The following is a 17,449-nucleotide window of genomic DNA, read 5'->3' as shown; positions in this document are numbered from 1 at the left end:
GTCTTCCTTCAAACATGGCCTCGGGAATACTCAGTGGTTTTGAAAAAGTTTCATTTTTCCTTGACTTCCAAAAGATTGAGGGAACACCATGAAGCCAGCCTAGACTTCTAACCTGTCTCTTTACTAGGCTGGTAGCACCACGGCTCTTGGCAACCCTGGTGTTTACCCAGGAGCTGACAGTAGTTAACAGATGTTGCTTCAACATGGTGTTACACAGTCCAGGAAGACTGCTCAAACTCTCCCTGGAAAACAATGATAACTCTAAGATCTTACACAGGAATTCATGTCCATTATTACCTTAAACCTTAAAAAGCTGATATGGTAGACAGAGTAGATGGTAACTCTAAATTTAAAGATGAGGAAAATGAAGTATAGATGTTAAATGACGTCACCAGGGTGACACGATTGCTAAGATGTTCTGTACCTTAAGCTAATGGCCTTTTCACCAAGCTACACTGCTAATGAGAGCAGAAAAAACAGAGGTAGGCTCAAAGAGACAGTCTTAAACGTCTCTCCAAAACACCTTGGACACAGGAAGGAAAGAAATTATTCTATGTTATAATGGGGTCTTTGGTCTTTAATTTTTACTCATCTGGAAATATCTACTTATGTCTAGTGTGATAAAATACACAGGCTTTCTGGACTTAGGCGGCCTGGATTCAAATCCCAGCTCTGCTTCTTATTACTGGTATGATCTTGAGCAAGCCATATAATGTCTCTAAACTTCAATTTCCTTATCTGCAAATGTGAATAATATTGTATTACCCAATCCGCAGTAGTCACTCGATAAATGGTAGCTCTTATTACTGTTAAAAATCTTATGGTTTGGCATGGTAGATATCACTACAAAATATTTATCTAATCTCATTTACAGGCTCAGTCCCATGTTCCATAGCCCATCTAGGGTAGGCTCTACCATTTTCTTATCATCATCTTCATTTTCACCACCACCACCTAGTAAGACTTTATTTGATCTTTGTCTCATTGACTCTTCAAGAATGGGCATCGACATTTCCATTTTAAAGCCAGGGAAAATGAGGCTCAGAGTGGCACACATCTCCGAAGTAGCAAAACCAGCTTCAATCCAGACATCAGAACCCAGAGTCTATGCTCTCAGTCCCTCTGCTATGCTGTCTCTCCCCACCCCCGCCGCTCCCAATCCTATTATAATCTACTCTCCTTGGGTCTAAAAATCCCCTTAAAGTGCTAGCTGATACCAACCACCCTGAGGTGTTACTACTCCCAGGGGAATGTGTTTGGAGATGAGGGGAAAAATAACTAGACAAACCTTTGAGACCCAAAGCAACAGGGCCCGGATGCCAGAGAAGATATTTTAAGGCAGAACACGCAGCCCAGCACCCCTCGGACTGCATCAGGTAAAAGGCCCCTCTGTTCCCGCCGGCCTAGGTCCAGATTTCCAGTCCGACAAGCACCCACCTTCTCACTGTCATTCTCAGTGAATTTATTCAGAAGCCGGGTTCGCTGCTGCCCTCTCAGGTTCCGCAGGAGGGAAGCCAGGATCGAACAGACATGCTCTGGGTTGGGAAGGAGAAAAGAGAACATGCTGTGATCAGAGCAGTAATTACTACTTCTCTTCAAGCCTGGTCTGGTTCTATTGAAGGAGGAATAAGTAGACCTTCTCTGACTGCTGCTATTGATTAATAAGACAAGAACCTAAATTGTGTCATTGGAAAACTGAACTGATCTTCACATATTGCATAAGAAACGTATTCAAAAGGGATGATATCCTCAAGGACAACTTGAGCAAGTGAATTAAAACTAAGTTAGGATCTCTGTTCTGCCTGGAATTCATTTTTATTGTCCACAACAGAACCTCAAACAAATACCTCATTTACAGAAACAACCTGTGAACAGAATATGAATACCAGCCATGAGATGAACATATAATGAACAAATAAGATATGTTTATTGTATTCTCAAATGATCACTTTCTCAAGTAAATATTCCAGAATTAAATAAGTGCTATCACTTACATTCTGGTGTAGCTAAAACCCCCACTTCAGGTTTAAAACAGCTGGACAGTAAGTACTTCAAAATGATAACAATGCCTTTTGAGTTCACATAACTCAGGGGCTTGTATTATAAGATATTATTCTTCTACCCTGGGAAGAAGAGGGTAATTGAAGGGTATAGCGTAAGCTTCAGCTGTAAAGAGATTCTTTTCTTTAAAAAGAATTTTTTAAAAAGAATAATGACCTTGAAAAGGAGGTGGCAGAAGTCTGCTCATGAAGAAATGGCCGAGTAAAGTTTATTTTGAAATAAAATGCACAGTGTAGACAACAAATATTCTATTTGAAAAGTGAATGGCATCTTCACATGCCAAAGTTATCTTGAGTTTTCAAAAATCACTTGACTATTAATTAAAGCCACATGTAAGCACTCTTACTGAAGCACAAATATAATTTTGTAATTGTTTCATTTCCTCACTTGTATCAGGAGCATTCCCACCTCTTCATCTCCCCCATGTCTTAATACTGGAGTTTTTAGTCCTTAGACTATTTTCTATCTACGTTCACTTCCCTAGGGATCTCAACTAGTCCTACGGCTGTAAAAACCATTTATATGCTGCCGACTCCCAAACTTATGTCTACAGGTCAGTCCTGTTCTCTGAACACAGACTCAAGCATTCAACTCTACCTGCTCCCTCTGCATGGCTGTCCAACAGGTCCTTTAAACTTAACACGTCTAAAACTCAGCCCCTGACCTTTCTCCTCGAACCCGTTCCCCATACTTTTTTCCATCTAGGTAATGGTAACCAGGTTCTCCAGTTCCTCAAATCAAAAATAGTGAAGATGCCCTTGATTCTCTTCTTTGTCACCTGATCCACAGGAAACTTCGTCAGCTTTACCTTCAAATTGTACCCAGAATCTCATGTGGTCTTAGTACTGCCCCCACTGCCACTGCTCAGGTCCACACCACCATCATCTCTTGCTTGGGATGCTCAACAGCCCAAGATGGATCTGTTTCTACTTTTGCCTTCTTTGGCCTAATCTTCATAGAGCAGTCAGAATGATCCTTTAGGTTAAAACCGAAAGTCGGATCCCATCATTCCTCCGTTTAAAACCCTCCAATGGTGCCCCAACTCACTGAGCCTAAATGCTATTTCTAATGGCAGGTAGGTAGGCTGCTGCCCTGGGGCCTCTGCACTTGCTAGTTCCTCTGCCAGAAATGCTCCTCCCTAGATTATTTGCATGACTCAATTTTCAAATCTAGTGTTACTCAACTGTCATCTTTTCAATGAGGCTTTCCCTTGACTACTCTGTTTAAAAATGCAGTGCCCCAACACGGTCTATTCCCAAGTCTTATCTGCTTTCTTTTTCTCTTTAGGATGCATTATCTTCTAAAATACTGTATGTATGTATGTATGTATGTATGTATGTATGTATTTTGTGCACTGCCTCCCTTCAATTAGAATATAAGCTCCATGAAGGAAGGGATTTTAGTCTGCTTTGTTCATTACCATATCTGCGGTCCCAGAATAATGCCTGGCACATAGTAGGTGTTTTGAAAATACAACCTGACAAGAAAGCAGGCTCTCGATACAAGTTTTTCGTGGCAGTGGTAGGGGATCAAGACAAACCACTCTTGAATTCTGTATATCCTTTCAAATAGCTTTCACCCTTTTGTATATAAATGCCTAGCCCACGTTCACAGTAATACCTAACCTCTGCATTGCAAATATGCTCTCAAACTGTCAGTTACAAATGGTCCTTAAAGATTTTTTGCATCTGGGAGTAAGTGGATGGCCTTTCCCTAGGCAGCTAACAGTTTCAATAAAATATCTATAATCAGTGGATTCAATTTTTTAATTATAAAGTTTTTCTCAAAATACGCTGTGAACAGACAGACATATTATATACCCTCTCAAGACCCCAGGTTTAACCCCAATATCTTTCAACTTTTGTGTAAAGCTGGGATTAAGGTGGTATAATCTCCATCTTGAACAAAAGGAAGGGAACAAGGAAGAGGAACTGGGGGACCGGGGGGCAGGCGGGAAGGACAGAAAGAGGAGAGTGGACAAAACGGGCCCCGTTTTCACAGGAAAGTAAAAAAAAATACATCATGAACTCCATCAGGGTAAGGACAGTGAAGTCGACAGCTCAGCTAGGGTGCAAAGTAGGATAAGAAAGGGACGTCTCTGCAGGTGCATGTCAGGGGACATCCTCTGACTTCTGTGTACGTCAAGGAGAGAAGATGAGAGGAAGAGAGAGAGAGGAGCATAATCAGCTCTGCAATCCTGGGCCAAGCAAATTAGATATGGCTCTGGTCTCTTCAGTTAGTGAACAGATGTGGGATAGGCTATAATAAATGTAGTGAATTCTAACAAGCTCAGTTCTGAAACTTTAAACTACTCAGCATGGCAACTGGTAACAACCTCCATGTATACAGGATAATTTGACAACCATAGAGTAAGAAAAAAAAAAGTGAAGTACTTATAGATTATCTGGGCCAAGTCTCTGTATAGACAGAAATATCAAGGCCCAGAGAGAAGTGACTTGTCCACACAGCTAATTAGTGAAAGAGGCAGCACTCAAACTTCAGATAACTCGCTTACTCAGTCATTCTCTGACCACTTATCTCTGTGTCGGGCAAGCTCTCAGTGCTCAGGGCCCCCAGACAAACAACGCAGTATCCCTAACCTTAAGGCACTCTTCATTTTGGGGGGAAAACAAAACAATAGTTACAGCTCAGTGTGACAAACTTCTTCACCTAGGTCTGCACGGGGGACTAGGGGAGCAAAGAGTTGGGAGAGCTGGCCTCAAAGGATTCCCACTGAAGGTGACAAATAACTGAAAATCTTAAAAGCAAAACAAAAAAAACAGCCATGGCCGACAACTAGGTAGAGAACAGTAGCTAACATTCCAGGCAGAAGGAACAGTATATGTAAAGCCAGTCAGGTGGGCAAAGCCCGGATCATGGGAGAAAAGTGACAAGGATCCACCAATGAATTTTAAGCTGAGTTTAGACCAATTCTTGGCAGATACATTCCCTTTAAAGAACAAGATCAGGAAAATGTTTCTCTTTCCTGATGAATTTTTTTGTGCTTCTTATTAGGGTTCCCTCTTTGCCTTGGCTATTAGGAAACTCACCAAACTATGCAAAAAGTACTCAACAAATATTTATCGAGCATCTACTAAAATTTTTCTTTTCTCATACTTCTCTCATGACTCTAGTCCTCTTTCCTAAGGGGGGAAAAAAAACCTATGAAGTATATTATGTACATTTTCAGAGAAGGAAAATAAATCTATTTTTTCATATATTCTCTACTATACCTTTCCATATTAGCACATGCTTCATTTTTTTTAAAGGCTATCTAGAATTCCACTGAACCTATTTATCATAATTTAACTTGTGCCCCAATCATGGGTATTTTAGGTGGTTTCCAGTTTTTGGTTGTTTTGTTTTAGCTTTTAGAAATAATGCTGTAATGAACATTGGCGTACATATATTCTGGCAACTTTCGTATGTGTATTCTTATGGCAAATTCTTAGCACTGGAATTGGTGAGTCAAAAGGTACTGAAATAAAATGTTGAAAGACACTAATAAATTGTCTTCCAAAAAGGCTGTACTTATACTTCTATTCTCCATATGTGTGTTTATATATGTATATATGTACACACACACATATATACACATTACATATATAAAATGTGATTACGTTTTCCCATATCTTCATGTAGATTGGATATTTTAAACTTAGAAATTATGACAAACCTGGTAGGTGAAAAACGGGATCTTCTTTGGATTAGCGTGTTTTTGTTCTTGTTATGTATTTTTTCCTTTTCTGATGTTTAGTGGCCATTTGTATTGCTTTTTGTGTGAACTGCCTGGCCTTATCCATTGCCGATTTTGATTTCTCTGAGTTCTTAGTAAATTAAGAATATTACCCTTTTGTCATGTATGTTGCAAAGATTTTCCCCAGTCTGACATTTGTCTTTCGACAAATTCTTATTGAAAGCTAAGACTTAGTACCACTATATTGTTTTGCTGTAAGCTGCTTCAAATTCCTATCTAAAAGTAGGGTACTGTAATAACTGTCACCATTTTTATTGTGTATCTATGACAGTAGGCTTATTTAAATCATACACAATTTTCTCATTGAATCCTCACTACTAAGCTATGAAAAAGGGACTATTTTCATCTGTTTTATAAATGTAGAGTCAAAGTCTCAGAGAGGTTAATTAACTTACAAAAGGTCAGGTACTGGAGGAAGTGGTGTGAGCTTAGATTTGAATCCAAGTTGTCTGACTCCAAACTGTAAGCTTTTCCTACTATGTTAGATACTTCCCACATATCAAAAGTAATCATCAAAGCTTTTAAAGGAAGATGAAAGAGACCAGAGACTAAACCATGGGAAGTCTGAAAATGGCTTCATGGGGGGCTCACTGGGACCAAAAGATAGGCCCTTTGTAAATTAAGAAAATAATTCAACAGTTTTAATGAGAGGAAAATGAAGCACAGGGCCATATGGAGTAAGATGTGAATTACAGACCCTCTCTCTCTTTTATTGAATTATTACTTCCAGAAGTGATTTCTACTAGAGACCAAATAAAGAAAAGATTTTGGGTTCTAGACAGTTCTGCAAATACTAAAAGAGAATTTCTCAATCATTTTCTCAATCATTAGAAATCTTGCTGATTAAGATGGATGAGAAAGAGCTCAAGAGAATGTTCTGTATATACCTCAACAAGTTGGAATGGGTGCTGGTGGCACAGAAAAGGGATCAAGAGCTATAATTTTCAAAAAGGAAAATGTAATATACAGAAGAATCATCTTTTTTTTTGTTTGTTTGGTACTAGATCATATTAGCATTCATTTCCACAGCTCATCCCAGCCTAGAGGAGGAAATATCTTAATCAATTGCAATGGTACACTGTGAACAAATGACATTTAGCCATTTCTTCGAGATTGTACGTAAAGGACAGGTTGTCAATTTCAGGAGACCTGAAGCTGCCTGTGTTCCTTCCCTCTGTCTCTCTGGGTATTAGGGCTGGCGGTAGATTACTGGTGCCTGCCAGACAGGAAAACAGTAAAACCCAACTCTTCTGGGGTTGAGTATAGACAGTAAAACTCAAGTTTTACTCTCACACACACACACACACACACAGTTTCATTAGCTACTAATAAATGTAGCTTCCCTAGGAACAGATTTCAGCCCAAGGTGGTGTCAATTTTTCACGCACCAAAAAGATGGGGCGAGGTACTGGCACGGAGAGCAGCGAGGATAACAGGTTTATCTGCTGGCCAACGCTGCTCGGCTGCTCTGTCATTTCGAAAGCAGAAAATGGAGGTGAAGGATGGCTATGAAGCTGTCAGCACAGACGAGGTAGCTGTGGTGGCTCCCACGGCAGGGAACAACCTCTAAGGCAGGGCCCAGGAAGAGCAGAACACACACACGAAACCACAAGGCTCCAGACACAGGAAGGCGAAGAAAATCTACACTTTCAAGTTACTACGTGGGGACGTAGGGGACTTGGTAGAATATTAGAGAGCCAGTACTGAAATCGTGCCAGGGTTGAGTCCCGACCTGCTGGGTGTCCCACTCAACAGTCAGACAACCGGCTGCCTCAGGTACTAATTAGTGAAACTGTCTAGAGGGTTGGTTCTGGCCCACTCTTTCCCCAGCTCAAATCTCTCCAGGGCCTCTCAAAGGCCATTACCAATGGATTAAACCCCTGGTTTATACACTAAAAGTCTGATTCTCCAAGGTCAGTTCAAAGTTCTGTAATTTCAGAGCTCCAAGGAGGATCAGAAATCTTGGTTTGAACTCCTCTGGGGTTGTGAGTATAGAAACAAAAGCCCTGATAAGGGATGTTATTCGCTTTGAGTCAAAAGTACCTTTGCGGGCCCCTGGAATCTAGATCTGCTATATATATATTTAAATCATGACAGACACTTTTGAGAACCTGATGAACCCTTATGTATGCTATCCCTTCCAAAATATATACACAAATGTAACATTTCCACGAAGTTTCAGAGTGTTGCCAACTTCGGGATGGCTCCTTGGTTAAGAACCCATTATCTAGTACATCTAGACTGGAGGTCTTTCCAGAACAGCACGACCGGCCTGTGGCGGTCACTCCAAGATTCTCTCACCTATGCACCTGTCATGGACACCATCTAACTCCTTCCACACTGCATCCTGGATCATTTTTGTAAAGAATCGGAAAAACTAGCATTTCCCATCCCCATTCTTTAAAAAGCAGTGTGGTCCAAATTCCAATAGGTTAACATCACCTCTCTCTGTGAGGAGAGCTATCTATGCACTGACAGGCCTGTTTACAACTAGGCCTAGCAGTGTCCCACTGCTGAGAAAGACAGAAGGGTGCACCGAGAGGATTAACTTCCTGCACGTGCTCCGGAAGCACCAACGAGCGAATTAGTTAACCTCGTGTCGGGCTTTAGGATCAGATAGACTCGAATTCAAATCTTGCCTCTGAAACTCAATAGCTGGTTAAACTAAACCCTGTTTAATCTGAGTCTCAGTTTTCTTATTTGTAAAAGGGGGCTATCTTTCCCACATAGTCAATCTATTATATCAAATGAGATATGTGCACAATAGGCACTCAACAGACATTAGTTTGAGATCTGCTATATTGAAAAAGAGCATTGTAAAAAGAGTCTCTCACCTATGCACCTGTCATGGACCACCATCTAACTCCTTCCACACTGCATCCTGACCACATGTCCATCACAGAACATGTTTCAGTTTGCCTGGGTCATCCTAATTAGCCCCTATGGAGAAATACAGGCAGTTAGGTCACTTGACTTTCTCAGCTGGAAGGGCTATTTTTCTATAACTTGAGATTTGTTCAAACCCTAAAATGGAAGAAGGCCAACTTCATTCAGGTTCTTTAATCCTACAATAAGTTCAAATAATGTGCATATGTGTGGCTGCCTATGAAGCCACATAATACAAGATTCTGGGAGACCTGTGGACAGCCCTGAGATGGATAGTGGCTATTCACTAGTAGGCTGAAGGACAAAGCACATCTAAGCAAAGATGGTCTTACCTTTAAACAAAAATCAATGTACTTGGCTATGGTAATCATTTGCCTTTTGATCTTGCTGCAAGAACTGAAAACACACGTATGATCTGTAGAGAAATTGAAAAATACCTCCTGCTTCATGAGTTTTATAATGACAAGGTAATTAATTACAGGGCATGGAGTGGTACATACACCAACCATTCCTTTACTTAAACTTCTGAGTACCTACTATGTAGGTACCTAATATGGGGGCTACAGCGATGAAAGAAGACAGTCCACTTTAGAGAAGCCTGTTGTCTTAAGAGCAAGGCTAAGAAATACACAGCTACAACAGAGTACGCAATTAACTGGCACACATGGAACATGCATTGCACATATGTGAAGGGCTCCTAATTCAGTTGGGGGTAGGGGAGGAGTGGTTATACAGATTGGAAATTAGGAAGTCAGAATTGAGACAAAAGGAAAATATTTTTCTCAGAGACTTCTGAGAGGGATGCAGAGCTGGATATGTTATACTGGCAAGTGAGGGGCTGTGAGCTCTTAGCTCCAAGTTTTCAGGGATAAAGCTCGCAGGTAGATAGAAGCCAAAATGTGGAGTTCTATGAGCACATTTAATTCTTGAAGCACAGACCTGTACCATATTCCCGAATCGGGGATAAATATAATATTATTATATTAACAACTCTCCCAAGGTGGGAGTGGGTGGGGAGTGAGAGGGACGGAAGGTGACAAGGCACACAATAACAATCACTAAATGTGACTTCCTCACCCTCTGTACCAGGTGAAATTCCTCCGGATTTTAGAGGTATCCTGCTTACACCTCTGTTAAAGTTTTTGTCCCATGAGGTAAGGGAAGATTACATATCCCAAAAAGAAAGGGCAGGCACTAGCAAGCTGAACTGGATCACAGGAGAAGGCCTCTAGGGATTTTTGGCACAGGAACTGCCACTGATTCATTCACTTATTAATAAAATAGAATCCTACAATGTATAAGATAACAGCGTTTGGGGACAGAGACAGTCAGACACTGATCCTGCCCTTCAGGTGCTTGAGCTCTATTATGTCTAAATTTACTTGACAAAAAGTAACAGTGAATGGGAGAAGGGCAGACACCAGGGGATCTGGGAAGACTGGTAGGCAAGATGGTACTTGAGTTGAGCCTCAAAGAAGAGGCAAGAGAAGAGCCTCGAAGGGAGAAAGGACAATGGAAAAGAGGCTATTCCAAGGGATGGACAAACGTGAAGCAAAGGCACCAAGCTGGACTGCGCAGCATATGAATAAAGAACTGGGAAGAGATAAACGTGGTGGTGGGAGGAAGGGACGATGAAAGGTAATGAGGGGAGCAGTGCAGAGCGTGGACAAATATAAATGCCGGACTGCGGAAAGTGGACCCTAACCAACATCACGATGGCCGGGCATTTAAATCCCGGCCCGGCCTGGCTGGTTAGGGAATGAATTCAGGGCCGTTCTGCCCACCCAGCTTCAGAGCCTGCACTGGCCTGGCCAGCAGCCTAACTGGTTAAGAAAAACATGGGTCAGCTGGAGTTCTATTCTTAGGATGGAAATGGTCCCTGTACTTCAACCATCAGGCCCGTGTCTTGGCAAGATCTTGCAGGGCCACTTTAAAATGCAAGGCCAGGCTGCAGAGCTACTTTTGTTTCCATGGAACATCGAAGGCCATCGGCTCTTTTGTTTTAAGGAAATCATACCGAAGTGTTCTTCTCTCATTTCTAAAACGAAAACCATCTCTTTTTTACTGCTCAATCTCGCTGCCCACCTCCCTCCACCCCCGCCCCACCTCCCAGATGGACAGACATCCTGCTTTCTGGTAAGACTCTAGATGCAAACAGGAGGTTTAAAATACTCTAATTAGATCGATCTTGACTTCAGCGGTGGTGTGTTGGAATACAGATTAATCTGTTCCACGCCTGGCACTGGCAGCTGAAGTAGCAGGAGGCCCTGTCAAATCAAGCCATAACATTACACTCTTCTGCCTTTATTATTATTTTTTTCCCTTTTTACATTTCATTATAATGGACATCTGCCTAGCAGGGAATGTGGTAACCCAAGAAGAGTCACGCGTGTGTGCTCAGCCACTCTGGCGGAATATTGATGCAAATCAAATCAAACACTCTTCTCAAGACAGATGGATCTGTGTGAGCATCTATATATAGGGCCCTTTTAACACATACACAAAACAAATATATTCCTGCTCTTCACAAACATTTACTGAATCCTGAATATGTGGCAGGCACTGAGTTAGAGACTGGGGACTTGAAGAAGCAATATTTGCTATAAACCTACTATGTGTCTGTATGTGCTTCACATATATTTACTTCATTAATTCTCACAACAATTCTATGAACGTGTTTTTTTACTCCCTATTTCACAGATAAGAAACTAGAGATTTCGCCGGGAAAAGAAATTTGCCCCAAAGGATTTCACAGCTGAAAAGTGACCTAGTTAGTTCCACTAAAATAAAACTTGATTATTTTCCTTAAGAGTTAAAATTTAACACCCATGAGGCATATGAAAAAAAAGCAGTCAACCTCACTAGTACTGCAAAGAAAATCACAAGATAGTTTCATTTGATAAAGTTTTCAAAATCCTTGACGCCTGGAAGGCTGTGGGCAGGGAAGCAATCCTGCACTGCTGGCCACGGGAGTACTTACGATACAGGCCTGAAACCGCTCTGCTCAACGAACCTCCCTAATTTACATATGGTAAGATGGTAAGCTCCTCAAAGGCAGGGCCCCCATCTTATTCATCTCCGTACCCTCAGTATTCAGTCCTGTGCCAGTTAAACCAATACTAAATTTGACATCCTAACCAAACACCATGGTAAGAGTTAGCTGTAAGAGGTGTGTATCTGTGTATGAGTGTGTGTGTGTGTGTGTATGAATAACTGACTCCCGAGTCTGGATGAGCCAAATTCTGAATAATGAGGAGGAATTTATCAGAGAGACGAAGTGGGACTAGCATTCCAGACCAAACACAAGAGGTTTAGAGGCTTGTAGAAGGAGCACTACATAGGAAAGGCTACAGGGGATGAGAGATCGGATGGAAGAAGAGGTAGGATGGAAATGGAGGTAAATAAGAACCTTGCACACTCAACCAAAGAGTCTGGTGGACTTTATCCTACAGGACCTATGGAAGAGATGATACAGAAAAGGCAGCAAGATCAGATTTGTGTTCCAGAAAAATTATCCTGGGAGACTGACAGGAATGTATACTGGATAAGCAGAACCACATCCAGATTATAACAAACACAATACATTGCATTTTGGTATATCTAACAGTGAATTCTCCCTAAACAAAAGCTGAAATAGTTAATGATCTTTCAGAAAGATTTAGCCCAGTTTCCTTGCCCATTTCCCAGAGGAAAAAGGGAAGTATAACATAAAGAACACCAGAGTAGAGTTAAACTTTAAGAAAAATATTTTATGTGAATAAATGGATCTCTTATCTCTCTCTGGGCCTCAATATCCCTGTCCATAAAAAAAAAAAAAAAAAAAAAAAAAAGAGAAGTGGCCTGGATGATTTCTAAGGTCCTCTCTCAAGTCAATGATAAAATTCTAGTTATCAAAAAAAATATGTGAACAACTGCTAAATGACCCGGCAGTTCCACGGCTAGGTATTTACTTAACAGATAATGAAAACATATGACTACAAAGACTTGTACGAGAATGTTCATCGCAACTCTATTCATAATGGCCAAAAATTTAAAACAGTTTGTCAACAGGAAAAATACATCCACACCATGGAATACTACTCAGCAATAAAAAGGAACAAACTACTGATGCATACAACAACATGGATGAATCTCAAAAACAGAATGCAGAGTGAAAGCTTTATCCCCAAAGAGAATATACTACAGGAATCCACTGATATGAGGTTCTAGATGGGGCTAACCTACCTATGGTGAAAAGCTCAGAACAGTGGATACCTTTGTGAGGCGGGGGAATGGCCTGACTAGCAAAGGGCGTGAGGATAACTTTCTGGGCTGGGGGTAGTGTTCTCACCTTGACACAGCATGTATTTGTCCAAATTCATCAAACAGTATACTCGAGATCTGTGCATTTCACTCTATGAAATTTTATTTTTTAAAAATTGAACTCTTGATTAATGACATTCATGCTGAAACGTTTAAGGGTGAAGTGTACTGATCTCTGCAACTTACTTCCTGCATTAAAAAATAAAATGGATAGGTAAGAGAGCAACAAAGTAGATATAGTAAAATGTTAACTGTACAGTCTAGATGGTGGGTCTATAAGCACTTGCTGTACAGTTCTTTTGACTTTTCTCTACGTTTGAAAATTTTCTTAAGATAATGTTGGGAGGAAGAAGGCTAGAAAAAAAAGTGAGAGATGTGAACTTGCACTATAAATGATGAGATTCTAAAGGCTATTTTTTTTCCAAAAGTAGTTTTTAATATGTCTGTTGTTTGAAATTTTCAATGTATTTTCCACTGAAATAGGCCCATTGAAACCCATTTAACCTGAAATATAGCCAAAATTAATTCAGTACTCTCAATTTTCAGTTGCAATGATATTTCACAAACACTGTCTAAGCACCTACTGGATGCAAAGCAATATGATAGGTGTTGCTTCTAGTTGACTTATTTTCACAGTTCCCATGGGATTTCTTTCCCTCCTTTCAGAGTTCCAGGAGTACTGTGGATTTTAAAAAGTGTTTAAGTGCTATCTTAACTAGTTCACAGCCCTGTATTTGTGGGAAAATGTACCTTGCAGCAAGAAAGGAATATGTATGTTCAAGAAATGCTTCTTTGTGCTACACGACTATTCTCCGAGGGCTCAGAGGAAAAAAGAACAGAATGACTGATGTGGCATCTAACATCCCCTCTCAGGGCTTGAGCTGAAAGCGTCAAGTGTTCATATACCTGGCCCATATCTCAGATGCATTGAAGGAGAGACCCATGAAGCTTTAAGTAGCTGCCATGTGTGTACACATCATCTCCAGTGGAAAATGACTCTGATTTATAGTTTTTTATGGCTCCTACAATATGCTTTGTCAATATAACCAAACCCCATCACTCCAGTGTGGACTGGGGAAAGATGCTGGTTCTGGGGAGCACCATGAAGAATGAACTGGGCACCAGTGACTTTGAGAACTTTAAGAAAGCCTAGCCAAACTCTGCCCAAGAGAGAGAGATATTTTATACCAAGTGGCAGCATCTTGACTAGATGAGACTGCCAGTTGCCTATCCAATTTCTCCTTATTTCTTACGAATAGAATTCATATTTATTTGTGCCTAGGTTAAAAAAAAAAATGCAGCTTCCCTTATAGGCATGACCTATACCTAGGTATGACCACGTGACTAACTTCAGGTCAGAGATTTAAGATGAACTGATATTTGGAACTTCCAGGAGGGCATATGTCCCCTTCTGCTCTGCCCGCTCCCCATTTTGTTTTCCTGCTGTTTGGAATATAGACATAATAACGGAACTCTAGTAGCCATCTGAGACTATGAGGCAATCTTGAAAACTGAAGCAAGACACTTTTATAGGTCCTTGGGGTACATTAACAAGCAAACAAACATCCCCGGTCCCATGATAATGGTGGCAGAATAGAATGACAGAAGGAACCTGAGCTGCTGACGACACTCTGAAGCCACCAGTCCGGTCCTGTTGACCTCTGGACTTGTTTTACGTGTGAGAGAAATAAATTTCTATGTGTTCTATTCTGCTTAAACGACTGCTGTTTCCAGTCTCTGTTACTAGCAATCAACTGGAATTCTTAACTCATATACTCATTCAGTAAATTCTCTTCTAGAAGTCCAAAGAGCGACTGCGTGTCCTGAGAATGTACAGTCTCACTCATTTTTGGACCGGCCACACATCCCAGTAGGGTAAGTCCTAGAAACAGGAGTAAATGTTAGCAAAAAGACACATTACCTTCTTTTTATTCACTGTCTCAAAGGTCTCCTTCAAACATTTCTCCATTATATTCTGGAGAACCTGGCTGGAAGAACTGATACAGCTTCTTTTTTTGTTATTAACCCTTATCCTATCATAATGAGAGAAACAAATGTCTGGAGCTTCAGCACCTGTTTAATCTCTGCCTTCCTACCACCAGTACACACATTACCAGCTCCCACACCTGGCAAAATTTTGAAGAACTGGTATGAGACAACCCAGACACAGGGTTTCTGACCACCAGACTGAATCCTTCACTGAGTCCCTTTGATGAAGACAGCTGTCCATCAGGTGAGGCTGGTTAGCTTACTTTCCTATAGTATATCACTGTTGGGAGTATTTCACCTAAATTAAACCGACTATGTAGGCTGCAAGCTCTTTCTCAGGGGTTGAAATGCACATTATATACCATTCCTTGCGCTATCCACATCCAACAACAACAACAAAAAAAACATAAAAAGTCTTCAGATCCTAAAATGAGACAATTACCATGAATATTTGTACCATGATTTTATTTTTTTAAAGGGTTCTTTTCAATGATTTGCTGATTGTAGTCTCCAATAGTCCTAAAAGATTCGGGAAGCAAAACAGAACCCTGTCACAGCATGACACAGTACTCCCTGGATCGAGATACGCCCAAGGTTACCCACAGATTTCCCCACATTCTCCCCGTCGTCAGTGCTTTCATTGCTATTCCAATTTCCCACTTTCCAAGTATCAACCTGCCTTGGCGCAGGAGAGCCGATCATCACAGACCCAAAGCAAGAGAGGTAACTCCGCACTCCCCTGAAAGCCATCCCTGGACGCCCATTTTAGATTAAAAATTCAGTCTAGAGGAAAAAGAAAAGCCTGTTTCCAGGACGTTCCAGGAATGATCTAAACCTGCCTCTTCCCTCCTTTCATCTCATTCACCAGCTCTGCCGCTTCACACAGCCACGGTCTCCTCCTCCCATTCTGCCCACATTCAGCGGCAAAGTCCGCCTTTAAACTGCTGCAGAATCACCAACTGTTGAGCTCCACGCACTCTTCCTCCAGACTCCAGGGCTCCGGCCGATTTCCAAAGAAACCAGAAAAACCTGCTTGCAGACTCAAGGAGGCCTTCTGCTCATTTTCTTGAAGTCTGACTTCTTCCCCCTTCTTCCATCGGCCAGCAGTGGCACGGCAGAGTGAAAGGACAGAAGGCATTTCAGTGCTGCTGTAACATAGTTCTTTCATTTCTGGTTTGAGATTAATGAACTAAGCCAGTCTGTAGTCTTGCACACACAATAACTACTGGAGAAACATGCAGTCATCTCTGTGAAAATGCTCCGGGATCATGTTCTAACAGGATCAGCCTCGTAATCAGGAGGAGATAAAAGAACCTGGTTAATCCTAAAAAACACACTGCATTTGTGAAGAATGATTCCATGCTCTGTTTTACTAGCAAGATATAATCACCGATTGGCAAATATACGAAGTACTCTGCCATCATCCTTTTCTCCCAAGCTAATCTTTCCAATATATCCAGTGCAATCGTTGTACAATTGTACACATAAAGATCTAAGGGCCTAAGAGATCTACGTGCCTTACTCGGTGAGTCTTTATTAAAAGAAAAAAAAACCATTTATTAGTGTTATATGCCAAACTACTGTGCTAAGTGCTTCATATACCCTTTCTCAACATTCATGATCACCGTTGGAGTAAATTATTCTCCCCATTTTACAGATGAGAAAAAAATAAGGCCAAGGGAGGATAAGTGTTTTACCCAAGTTCTGAGAGCTAGTAAGAGCCAGAGACTGATCTGACTCTCAAGGCCAGCTTTCTTTCCATGGCCCCAAATCTGCCTTTCTAGTGGTGAACTCGACTTACAAGAACTTGAATTTCCAGGGTATTGCTTAGCAAACTGGGTTGTGAGAAATAACCAGAGAGCCCATTATGAACAAAGCTATAAATGGAAATGCCAAAGTCCCTTTGCTTTATAAAAAAGATGGTTTCTGGCAAAAATTGACTTCAAAGTAATTTCTATAAAACAAATCTTACTTGTCTATCGCTATGGAATCCAAAATGCATTTCCAAAAGAAAGAATTCCCTAGGCTGCTTCATTATAAATACTAGGTAAAGGGGACTGGTAGCAGCCTTGGCAGACGCCGGGCATGGCTGCAGATGGGTGGCAGTGTATCCTTGTTGGTAATTGTGTTCGAGAACTGCCCTCAGCCTGGCCAAATGACCTTCCCTCCTCAGTGAGACACCCTCACCAGAGACTCGGGAATTCCTCCTGCTCCCAGGAAGCCTCTGACAGCACCCTGGCAGCTCCCAGAAACTCTGTGTGGTAGAGTGGAACACACACTGGCACAGGGATCCGAAAATACAGATTTTATTCTCCAGAATAATACTAATAAACACAGTGACAATCAGAAAGGTACTCTCTGGGACTCAGTTGCCCCAACTGTCTACCGAGAACAGTCCTCTCAGTTCTTAACGGCTATAAAATTCGTCCCTTTCTCTGTCTGTGGTTCTCGATG

General features: G+C 41.2%; 1 protein-coding gene across 1 annotated transcript in view; it reads right to left on the bottom strand.

Moving 5' to 3' along the window:
- The window catches only part of CTNNBL1 (catenin beta like 1), a 138,550-nt gene that overhangs the window by 24,234 nt on the left and 96,867 nt on the right, over positions 1 to 17,449 (bottom strand). Inside the window, exon 12 of the mRNA XM_039864308.1 lies at positions 1,438 to 1,535. Within this exon, the coding sequence (XP_039720242.1) occupies positions 1,438 to 1,535 (98 nt within the window). The remainder of the gene's footprint in view (positions 1 to 1,437; positions 1,536 to 17,449) is intronic.

The sequence above is a fragment of the Pteropus medius genome, unplaced genomic scaffold (assembly GCF_902729225.1).
Source record: "Pteropus medius unplaced genomic scaffold, Ma_sr-lr_union100, whole genome shotgun sequence".
NCBI classification, from domain to species: domain Eukaryota; kingdom Metazoa; phylum Chordata; class Mammalia; order Chiroptera; family Pteropodidae; genus Pteropus; species Pteropus medius.
Note: the sequence above shows the minus strand (reverse complement) of the source record. Positions and strands in the feature narration are given on the sequence as shown.